Source organism: Xyrauchen texanus, chromosome 16 (genome assembly GCF_025860055.1).
Source record: "Xyrauchen texanus isolate HMW12.3.18 chromosome 16, RBS_HiC_50CHRs, whole genome shotgun sequence".
Taxonomy (NCBI): Eukaryota; Metazoa; Chordata; class Actinopteri; order Cypriniformes; family Catostomidae; genus Xyrauchen; species Xyrauchen texanus.
The window spans coordinates 642,573-654,809 of NC_068291.1; the positions used below are offsets into that span (position 1 = coordinate 642,573).

A 12,237-nucleotide genomic window follows, 5' to 3' on the forward strand; every position below is an offset into this window, starting at 1 on the left:
TACACTACATTTATGCACATTATAGTTCTATGATGTAAATGTGTTTATTTTGAGAATTATTATTGTACTGGACACAAACTAGAGAACAATACAAAACCCCACGCTGGTAATTTGATCAGAATCGCGGAAATATACATAGATAAAGAATAATATTTCCATGTGAATCTCTCCTGATAAATACAGACACATGACACACCTCTCCATGTGCGCCTGACCAATCACATTCAACTATACTCAGAGACCAATCAGGAGAGCGCTCTCTGTGACGTCACCTTTGAAGCCGTTCGCGGGAGTTGATGAGGAAGTGTTGTAGAAGCCTTTCATGTCTTTAGCATGTTTCATGTTTTAATCATCATCATCCAGTGATGGATTCAGCGCTGTCAGCTGTCACAGGTGAGCGCGTGTGTCGCATAACTGCTGTCGTCATGTTTCTGTTGATTCAGTAAAAGTTTATGTATAAAAACATACGTAACACTTTAGATATGAGGTGTTATACTGTCAGTACACGCTGGACAGCACTAACACACACACACACACACACACACACACACACACACACACACACGCACACACACACACACACGCACACGCACACACACACACGCACACACACACACACGCACACACGCGCACACGCGCACACGCACACACACACACACACACACGCACACGGTAATTAGTACTGCTACTGTATTTTACTGTAGTAAAACTGTGGCAGTTTGGTTTTATGCACCCACTGTCACCAAATATACGAAATGACAGAAAGCTTCTTACACTGTCTGGATGAGACGCATTCTGAATGTATTCTCATTTTACAGTACTGCAGGAACAGTCACTATGGTATTGTGGTGTTACCATGATAAATCTATTTAAGGGGCTGTTACATAATTACTGTGACTATGAAGACTTGCTATAGAGTTTCAGTCATTGAACAATATCAGTAAACACTGATTAGAGAGCTTATACATTTAATGACCTAGTAATTTATGATCATCACATGAACAATCAAGGTTAACATAGATACTCTTGGAATAAACATTGAAATATTGCCAGTAAATGTTTTTTGTTTGAGAGATATGGGTTTTCAGTGGCCAATGATAACGGGTAAATGATTTGACACTTATTTTCTATCTATTAAATTATTAAAAAATACAATTCACACAATTACTTAAATGCACCTTTTCTAGGATGGACATATTTTAAGTTTCTGAGTTCAAAGTCATTGTGATATTTTTCTGAGGATTAAAAATGTCAGTGGTGTAACTGTCTGGAGGTCAAAAAATAATATGAATAAAAACAAACAAAAATCTGATTAACGTCTTTATACACTTACCAATATTTCTCACTAAAGGAATATTGGTATGTGTAGTCCAGAATAATCTATTATTATTATTATTATTATTATTATTATTAATAAAAAAGAAAGAAAGAAAAACAGTAAATATTTACAGTTTTTTCCAGTCGCTATGACAGTTTTTTCAATACATTTAACAAATTTCCTAAACTCTTAACGCACCAACACACCTAAAACACACAATTGGCAAAACGGTTAATTTCATGCTCAAAATCACACATTGTAAACTAAACTCCAAAACTAATTTTCAAAATACAATAATACACTAGCAACAATACACTATGTCTAACAAAACACTGCAAACATGTTTCAAAATCAAATAATTATTCAAAACACTAACATATGTTCTCTTCCAACAGGAACATTTAGTCAATCATAACACAATGACAAAAAAACACTATCATCAGCTGAAATTACAGAAACTGCATTATTTTATATGTGTCAGGTTTTATACAATAGACAGTATATTGTATTGATCATAGATTGTGTTTTGCACTGTAGTTTCTTTTGATGCCTCTCTACATTTTTGTTTTGTTGGGTTTAGTAAATGCATGCATTTTGTTTCTTTTGCTGCAGAACTTCAATACAAAAAATGAATGACCCATCTCAGAGTAGCTTTATAGAATGTACAGTTTCTGAAAAAAAAAGACAGAGACAGAATTGCTGCAGTAAAGACTTTATTTGCAAAAGGACATTGCTGCAAGATATACAAACAGAAAAAGCACTGGAATAATAATTAAAAAACAAAGTAATCTTCTAATCTTCCCGGTCTTCTGCATTTGGCCACATGTTCTCATCCACATCACACCTGATATCTTCTCTGGCAAGGCATCGTGGGAAGAATCTTTTGGCATGCCTTATCCACCCCTGGCAGTGTTCAGCTGTGATGTCTTGGCATGCAGCATCCATTGAATCCAGGAGGGACATTTGGTCATGTGGACGATGGTCAAAAACCTTCCATCTCCAGGCTGAGAAAAACTCCTCAATGGGGTTGAGGAAAGGGGAGTAAGGGGCAAGGAAATGGGACATCATCCTTGGATGAGCGTCAAACCAGGCTGTGACTGCACGGGAATGGTGGAATGCCACATTGTCCCATATGATCACATATATTGGCAAGTGGTCTCCCACCTGTCCCCTTTCTACCTCTGGCACCAGTCTTTTGTGCAGGTCTTCTAAAAACAGGAGAAGGCGGTCTGTGTTGTAGGGGCCAATCTCACATTTATGCAGGAGTGCACCGTTGTTGGAGATTGCGGCGCACATGGTAATGTTGGCCACCTCTCTGGCCCGGCACGGTAACTGTGGCCCTTTTGTCAATTATGTTTCTCCCATGGCGACGCCTTTTTGCTAAGTTGAAGCCAGCCTCGTCAACATAAATAATTTCATGTGGGACTTGATTGGCCTCCAACTCCATGACTCTCTGAAAGTAATTAGACACAGTGCATGTAAATGCTTTGCTGTATATCTACTGTATGTCCTAATGTACTCCAGGTTTATAGAGTAGTTTACTGCAAAACACACTGTGTATAGTACAGTAATGACTGTATTGCATAACCTTACCTGGACATATTGGTGACGGAGTTCTTTGATGCGCTCACTGTTCCTTTCAAAAGGAACTTTGTATAGTTGTTCCTGTTCTTCATTCAGGAGCTTTCCTCTGCCCCCTGAGGGAGGTAGACGTTGAATCCTTAGAGGGACAAAATACAGTGACATATTAGAGACCGGAGGCACACAGTCACTCTAATAAATGGTAAAATTATTTACACTTTGCTGTAGGAGAAGCAATATCCTACTTGTTGGTTTCTCTGAAAATACGGACAATGGATGCCACTGTGTCCCGGCTGAGATTTGGCTGTACTCGTTCACCAGCCTCTCTGTATGATAGCCCGTGGTTTATGACATGGTCAATGATAGTAGCTCTTATTTGATCAGTTACCCTAGCTCTGGTCCTTCTTTGAGCGCCACCACAAATTCTAACTCCTCTACCTTGCCCCACTCCTCTCCCTTGTCCTTGCCCCACTCCTCTCCCTTGCCCTTGCCCCACTCCTCTCCCTTGCCCTTGCCCCACTCCTCTCCCTTGTCCTTGCCCTTGCCCCACTCCTCTCCCTCTCCCTTGCCCCACTCCTCTCCCTTGCCCTTGCCCCACTCCTCTCCCTTGTCCTTGCCCTTGCCCCACTCCTCTCCCTTGTCCTGGTACTCGTCTTCCTCTCCCTCGTGCAGGCATTTTGTTCTTTCTTTCTTTCTTTTTTTGTGTTGCTCTATATTGTTTCTTTTCCACACAAGATCAGCCCAAAGAGTCCTCTTTTAAAACATATGATCATGCGATTGAAAGAACCTCAACACCTGAGTGTGCTTCCTAGATGGGAATCAGCTGTGATTTATATATTTGCATAACTTCAATAAGCTGTTTCTCATTAGCAATGGAATAAGATACAGGGAATATATTTGTGTTTCAATTCACAATATGAACAGCTGTTCACTTTGACTTTAGCCTACATAAGTTATGTTTAGAACATGATGTTATCTGTTCTGACATACAGTGTTAAAACATTGGTAAATTTGGCAGTAAAAATCCATTGTTTTGGTCTTGGTTGAGCTTGTGTGTAAAAGAAGTTCAAGCATTTTAAATTTGTGTTAATTGTATGCATTTTGTGTTAAAGCAACAAGAAATGTGTTAATAGTATATTTTACACAGACGGATGTAGTGCTAACTGTGTTAAGAGTTTTGGAAAATTGTTAAAAGTATTGGAAAATCTGTCATAGTAATCGTAAAAAACTGTAAGTAATATTTCCCCCATCTAAAATCATGTGCCCAAATGAATGCAGATATGGATTGTTGCAGAACTTATTTATTATAATTATTTTGTTTTTACCAAGATTTTCGGTGAATGATTAAGGAAAAGGTCTTGCAACTGGTCACAATTTCTTTAAAATTTATATTTATGATATATGATACCATTTACCATTTAATGATGGCAAATTTCATAAACTAATATAAATAATACAATTCATTCAAAATTATTTTATATAGATGTGCATTTGTTAACAAAGCTGATGTAGATTTTGAATTTGGCACAAACTTGAAGTAACACTCCTGTTCTTTTATACATGTTCTTTTATCGATCTCAAAACATTGAAATATTATAGGCCGAATAATCTGCCTGGCTGATATGTTGCTCTTTCACTAATATACAGTACTCTGCAGTTTTAGGCAGTTGTGAAAAATGTTGTTTAGTGAGTATGTTTTAAAAAGTAAAGCAATTAATTTTCTTTTATCAATTAACTTCACACAAAGTGCAGTAAACATGCAAAATACAAAATATTTAATATATGATGTGAGCACCCTATGCCTTTAAAACAGCACTAGAAACATTTTTTAAAGATTATTACAAGTATCTTGTAGAACACGTTTGTATATATTTATGCTTCTGTTCTGTCTCTTCATGTAATCAATGATGTTGAGATCATGTCATCTGTTACAGGACTCCTTATTCTACTTCTATTTTATTTGCAAAAGGAATGTTTGGAAATTTTACATTTATATTTCGTATTGACACTAAATCAGAAGCTAAAAAAATAACAATTTTAAGACAAATGTTTTTTCTTTCAGATAAACTGGAGACTAAGATGGAGATTTGTAGAGCAGATTACAGAACCATTGCCAAATTCATAGAGCAGCTGCGACCCACACGACAGTGTATGAAGATCCTGAAGACACAGTTTCCACAGTAAGAACAAACAATCCACTTCATCATATCATAAAAGCATACATTACTAAAAACAGTGTATATAGACACTGAAGACACACCTCCCCCAGTAAAAACATGCACTATTATAGACACCATTTATACAGTAAACACCAGTAAAAACACCTCATCATATCATCAATACATGCATTACTATAGACACAGTTCATACAGTAAACACCAGTATAAACACCTCATATCATCAATACATGCATTACTATAGACACAGTTCATACAGTGAACACCAGTATAAACACCTCATCATATCATCAATACATGCATTACTATAGACACAGTTCATACAGTAAACACCAGTATAAACACCTCATCATATCATCAATACGTGCATTATTATAGACACAGTTCATACAGTGAACACCAGTATAAACACCTCATCATATCATCAATACATGCATTACTATATACACAGTTCATACAGTAAACACCAGTATAAACACCTCATCATATCATCAATACATGCATTACTATAGACACAGTTCATACAGTGAACACCAGTATAAACACCTCATCATATCATCAATACGTGCATTATTATAGACACAGTTCATACAGTGAACACCAGTATAAACACCTCATCATATCATCAATACATGCATTACTATATACACAGTTCATATAGTAAACACCAGTATAAACACCTCATCATATCATCAATACATGCATTACTATATACACAGTTCATATAGTAAACACCAGTATAAACACCTCATCATATCATCAATACATGCATTACTATATACACAGTTCATATAGTAAACACCAGTATAAACACCTCATCATATCATCAATACATGCATTACTATAGACACAGTTCATACAGTGAACACCAGTATAAACACCTCATCATATCATCAATACATGCATTACTATAGACACAGTTCATACAGTAAACACCAGTATAAACACCTCATCATATCATCAATACATGCATTACTATAGACACAGTTCATACAGTGAACACCAGTATAAACACCTCATCATATCATCAACACATGCATTACTATAGACACAGTTCATACAGTAAACACCAGTATAAACACTTCATATCATCAATACATGCATTACTATATACACAGTTCATACAGTGAACACCAGTATAAACACCTCATGATATCATCAACACATGCATTACTATAGACACAGTTCATACAGTAAACACCAGTATAAACACTTCATATCATCAATACATGCATTACTATATACACAGTTCATACAGTGAACACCAGTATAAACACTTCATATCATCAATACATGCATTACTATAGACACAGTTCATACAGTAAACACCAGTATAAGCACTATATACACAGTTCATACAGTGAACACCAGTATAAACACCTCATCATATCATCAACACATGCATTACTATAGACACAGTTCATACAGTAAACACCAGTATAAACACTTCATATCATCAATACATGCATTACTATAGACACAGTTCATACAGTGAACACCAGTATAAACACCTCATGATATCATCAATACATGCATTACTATATACACAGTTCATACAGTAAACACCAGTATAAACACCCCATCATATCATCAATACATGCATTACTATATACACAGTTCATACAGTGAACACCAGTATAAACACTCATCATATAATTTCTTAAGGCTTTAATTTTATTTTAAAGAATGACAGGAAAAATTAAATGTAAGATATTGAAATATTTCCAAATACTTAAAATATGTCTCTTTTTAGTCCACTTAAGTCATTGTCAACTTTACTTTTACACTGTTGTTTCTGGAACCCAGCCAACCTGAATACTTTTTAATATAATATAATATGCAATATTAATAGAGCTGTTCAGCCGTGACGTCAGTTTGTAGGTGAACCCGGAAGTCTAATTCAGCATGGGTTCCCTCAGGATTTTCCTCTGGGATTTATAATGGGATTGTTTTTTGAAGAACAAAACATCCACGTATCATCAATTAATATTTACCATAGACCTGATTTTACTCAGAAGTTCAAGAATCCCATTATAAACCCCAGAGGAAAATCCTGAGGGAACCCATGGCTATTTATCTTCCGGGTTTGCTGAACAGCTCTATTCATTTTTGTACCAAATTCTTTACCTTTTGTTTGTGTGTATTTGAAAATAAGTTTCTTGATTCTAGGGCTGCACATTTAATCGTATTTTAATTGCGATCACGAGTAGTATGAAAATCTGGTGGCTTTCATAACTGTTTTGAGACCAGTTACCTTAACTCTTTCCCCGCCAGCGTTTTTAAAAAAAGTTGCCAGCCACCGCCAGGGTTTTTGACGATTTTCGCTAAACTTTAATGGCCCGCAGAATATTTTCTTCCATGAATATATGAAGATGCTATATATCACAATAAAGATCTGAGCCTCTGCTTTTAGGCAAAAAGAACGATTTTATTTTATCTTCATTTGTTCTTTTTTTATTGCCACTTGAACAGAGGTAGGTTTTGTCAAAAACAACATTTCGGACAAAAAGCTGATAAAAAGGCATTTTTATCAAACAAGTGCTTTAGTATTAGTATGGTGTTCCACTTCACGTTTGAGACGATCGCAGTCTGTTTCTTTGATCAAAGACTGCATACTCTTTCAAAACATGCGTGCGGGTCTTCCTTACCGTATACCACCTAAAACACGGATACCCGGAAAATTCCGTGTTTGGCGGGGAAGTGTTTTTTCATAAAACCCGGAAAATTCCGTGTTTGGCGGGGAAAGAGTTAAGCGTTCCATTCATACAAAAACGCTGTCTGTTAAGCAATTAACTGATTATGCAGAAAGTCATCTGAATAAACTTCTTGAGACGAGGAGAAGGGCGGGGCTGGGGTGTGACCATCACGCCCGGCCCCCAATCGGGCTAATAAGCTGAGGAGAGGGATAAGTACAACGAGATGCGGCAGTTCGGGAGAGAGAGAGCAGTAGGCAGCTTCCCTGTATGCGTTTGTGTTTATGTTTTGTCTATGTTTTAATGTTTCATTAAACATTATTTTGTTGGTTCGTCCAGTTCCCGCTGCCTCCTTTCCATTGAACCCTGTTACACTTCCTGTTACACGCAATGTTATAGCGGTCTTCAAGCAATTTTTGCTTCATTATGTATTATTATTATTATTATTATAAACAGAACAGCTGTGCTTTGACTTCTGTTTGGTTTGTGCACATCACTTACATCTGCTGACCGTGTCCAATTCCTGGAAAAAGCGCTTAAGATTGACTTAAATTCTACATTTGCATAATTTTAAGTGTTTTTGGCCATTTTAAGTGTCTAAAAAAATCTAAAGTAACCCCATCTCACCGGGGTTTTATGGGATGTTTGGAAGGAGCACCAGAGCTTGTCAACAGATACAACACACACACTTCCTTCAGTTATTTCCCCTTCAAAATAAAGGCTTGAGACCATTTAGCATTGCCACCTGCTAAATTATTAGTTGTTTATTCCAGTAATAATTCTAATAATAATACTAATGGTTTTTAAAGAGAACTTAATTGTGAATACGGTACCCTTATATTGAAAGTAAAGTATGGGCAAAACATAAATTAATTTTTGGTCAAAACGAATCATTTACTAGTTTGTGTTCGTTTTAACACATTGTTCAACATGAAAGCTGCTGTTTAATGTAATTTTATATATATATATATATATATATATATATATATATATATATATATATATATACACACATATATTTTTTAATGAATCACTGTTAGATAAAAATCACAACATGCCTAGCATATTGACTTTTTGGGTGAACTATTCCTTAAATACATTTTCAGTAGGTACTACACCAAGGCCTGTTTGATGTTTTAGAAAATATTAAAGATATTTAATTCAGATTTTGAAAAGTAACCATCCATTCAATAGAATATGTTGTGAATTAATTAAGTTTAAATAGGCCAAATAGCTAAATTAATCTTTTTATTTACAAAATAACCTGATTCAGCTGAGCTCATGTCTGTTTTTTACATTGATTGCTGAAAAGGAATTCTTAAGAATGTCCTTATATTGTGAATATTGTTCATTGTGTGTGTGTGTGTGTGTGGGTGTGGTTGCTCTTGACAATGAGAGCGTGCTCTTTATTGAATGTAACACGTGTAATCCCGTTCGACCCCAGAGACTGCCGTGATTCTACAGAGGTCACTTAGAAAGTCATACAAAGCCGAGCGTCCTGCTGTAATCACAGATAGAGTACGGCCTGCCGCGTCCCGCAGGAATACACTCTCTACCCTCAACACACCGCTCTTATTGGCGTCAGCACTTTATAGAATACTGTATATTGTGTATCAGTCTCATCCCCAAACGTGCTGTTTTATATTCCTCTGTCCTCATGGAATATCCTGATATATGACCTCATTTCTACACATTCAATGAGTTTTTTGTCTTTTAGGCAGGAACTGTTACAATAGAACTCCTGCTTGTGTCTCTGACATTTGTTTCAGGTCTAGTACCACTCAGGAATGACCATATATAGCAATAATACAAGCAATGTAGTTTTTTATTCAGTGGTATTATTTCCTGTATGGAAATGGATCCTGGTGAGGTTGTGCTTTTAGAAACCTGAATATCGTTAAAGATCTTGTCACACGGCCATGGCAGTAGTGTTTTCACAGGCCACATTATTCAGCTTGTCCAATCAGCTGAGCGGGGGCTCTGGGGGCTTCGTGATTGGACTGGCAGGAAATTGGGCTCTTAAGACACAACATATTGACTAGGCCATCCATCATCTCGTAGCATGAGCTCAGGCCTGCCAGCGCCCCTCCCTTTCTGAGAGCCATAGGCTTTAGTAAATACTCTTGCAGAGGAGGAGGAGGAGGACGAGGGGTGTTCGTCATGAATGTTGTCACTGCAGCGCAGGCCCGAGCGGCCCTGAGCTCATCAGATCTGCATGCTCTGTCATCTCATAGTAAACTGTATCTGCACTGAACATGACGAGACTGTGCATGTATCTGATGCTGAAACCTCGTCAGAAGTGTAAACGCATTCATATTTTTGGTGTCATATTCATGCAGTGGATGTTATGATGTGTGGAAGTAAATTAAATGTGGACATGCTTCCTTTGTTATCATTGTGATAAAAGTTGAACAGCTTTGAATATTGAGTAAGATTACCCATAAGGGTGTTCTGAGTGGTTGTTTACTGGTCCAAGTGAAAGTGTCCTCTGATATCTGCTCTATAGATACAACTCAAGTCCCTCCTTTAATGCAAGTATATAGGATTTATTTGACTCCTTCGGCTTCCAGGTGAAAAAGCTGGATCCACTATTAATTTTCATAGTTATTTCAAATGTTTTGTCTTTATTGTTTTGATGTTAACACATATTTCATCATGTTATATTATTATTAGGATTATTATTATTCTCCCAATTTGGAATACCCAATTCCCACTACTTTGTAGGTCCTTGTGGTGACGCAGTTGCTCACCTCAATCCAGGTGGCGGAGGACAAGTCTCAGTTGCGTCCACATCGGAGACCGTCAATCCGCGCATCTTATCACGTGACTCGTTGTGCATGACACCGCGGAGACTCACAGCATGTGGAGACTCATGCTACTCTCCTCGATCCACACACACGGGAGGTTACCCTATGTGACTCTACCTTCCCTAGCAACCAGGCCAATTTGGTTGCTAAGGAGACCTGACTGGAGTCACTCAGCACGCCCTGGATTCAAACTCGTGACTCAAGGGGTGATAGTCAGCGTCAGTACTCACTGAGATACCCAGTCCCATATTATAATTTTTTTAAATATTTAATGCATTATTTTATTCAAATGAATTAAACATTCATCAGTTTTACTCTGACTAAATCGATGAACAACCTCGTACCTTGCGGCAGGCCTGTGTTTAAAGGTTTATAAGTTATCATTGAAAATAAATTTGTCTATGGGATAAATTAATGGGATTTTTACTTCTGGAACCTGACTGCGCTCTATTGTGTTACGTGAGCCATTTTTTTAACTTTATGGACTGAGACAGCCCACGGACGGGCCCTTAAATGTACAAAATAAAATTATGCGATAAACAAAACTGCTGTGTGTACATTGGTACACATGCCACATATTTTTGGAAAGCTACATTTCTTGATTTTCTATTGATATAAACCATTTTAAGATACAATCACAACAGCAGGTACAATCTATATCTTTGTCAGACCACCAACATATAAACAACCAATAACAAAATTTAGGCAACTCACCTATGAAGCCTCATAGTATTCCACTGATCCATAACTTCCCGACAAAAACGGTGTTGTTTCATTATCAAATGTCCAAACGATCAAATCAAGTAAAATGTTTAGTCCAAATCACATTATTACATCAATAAATATCCACAGACTCTTGTTGCATCATTTCAAAGCACCTGGCAGCTGTACCTAATCTTTCACATATTATCGGTAATAACTTCAGTTCAGATGTAAACATTTCCTATATCCGGTATCAAAATGGAAGCACGCACTCTGACCTTTCGATTGACACCTTATGTGACCCAATAGGAGCTTCCATGTCCTGTCCAAAGCCTTCAATACCCAACCACAGTCTGTGTCGAATGTAAGGGCATACCCACTTTCCTTTGTTTACTGATCAAACCAATTACATCGAAGAGTGGAAATGACTGACGCATCGTAAAAGTATTGGAGAGCTGTTTTGGAACTGTTTACACATTTGGCGATTTAAATATGGTGAAACGGACGCGAAAAACAGGATTTTCACCCCAGGATGTGATATAAGAAGGCATTTACTGTGGAAATGATGAGTTTGGAGATGAAATTTCTGAAAACAATACGGATAATTTGGAGGCAGAGGAAATGTTTATGGAGAGATGAGACATTGCTCTGGACAAGTAAGTGTTTTCTTGTGTTTTATAACATATATACTGTATATTCTGCATAAATAAGCTTTAGTTTGAATAATGAATACACATTTTGTAATTACCCTTTGTCGTGTGTTTTTTGTATTTGTTTGTGCGTGTGAGGTTTTAGTTCATTGTTTGTTTCAGATCTATTGACATGCGATATAGATGTTTTGTATATTTACTGTAAATATGTATTTATATATATATATATATATAAATGGACGCGAAATACATATATAAATAAATCAATAAATATAAGTTGAAAATAAGAATATATGTTGTGTTTGAGAG

General features: G+C 36.8%; 1 protein-coding gene across 1 annotated transcript in view; it reads left to right on the plus strand.

The window, feature by feature from the left end:
• Positions 1-286: 286 nt before the first annotated feature.
• cdin1 (CDAN1 interacting nuclease 1) overlaps positions 287-12,237 on the plus strand; it is a 103,683-nt gene continuing 91,732 nt past the window's right edge. The window contains exons 1-2 of the mRNA XM_052145723.1: positions 287-393; positions 4,962-5,079. Coding sequence (XP_052001683.1) covers positions 366-393; positions 4,962-5,079 — 146 coding nt within the window. The 5' untranslated portion in view covers positions 287-365. The remainder of the gene's footprint in view (positions 394-4,961; positions 5,080-12,237) is intronic.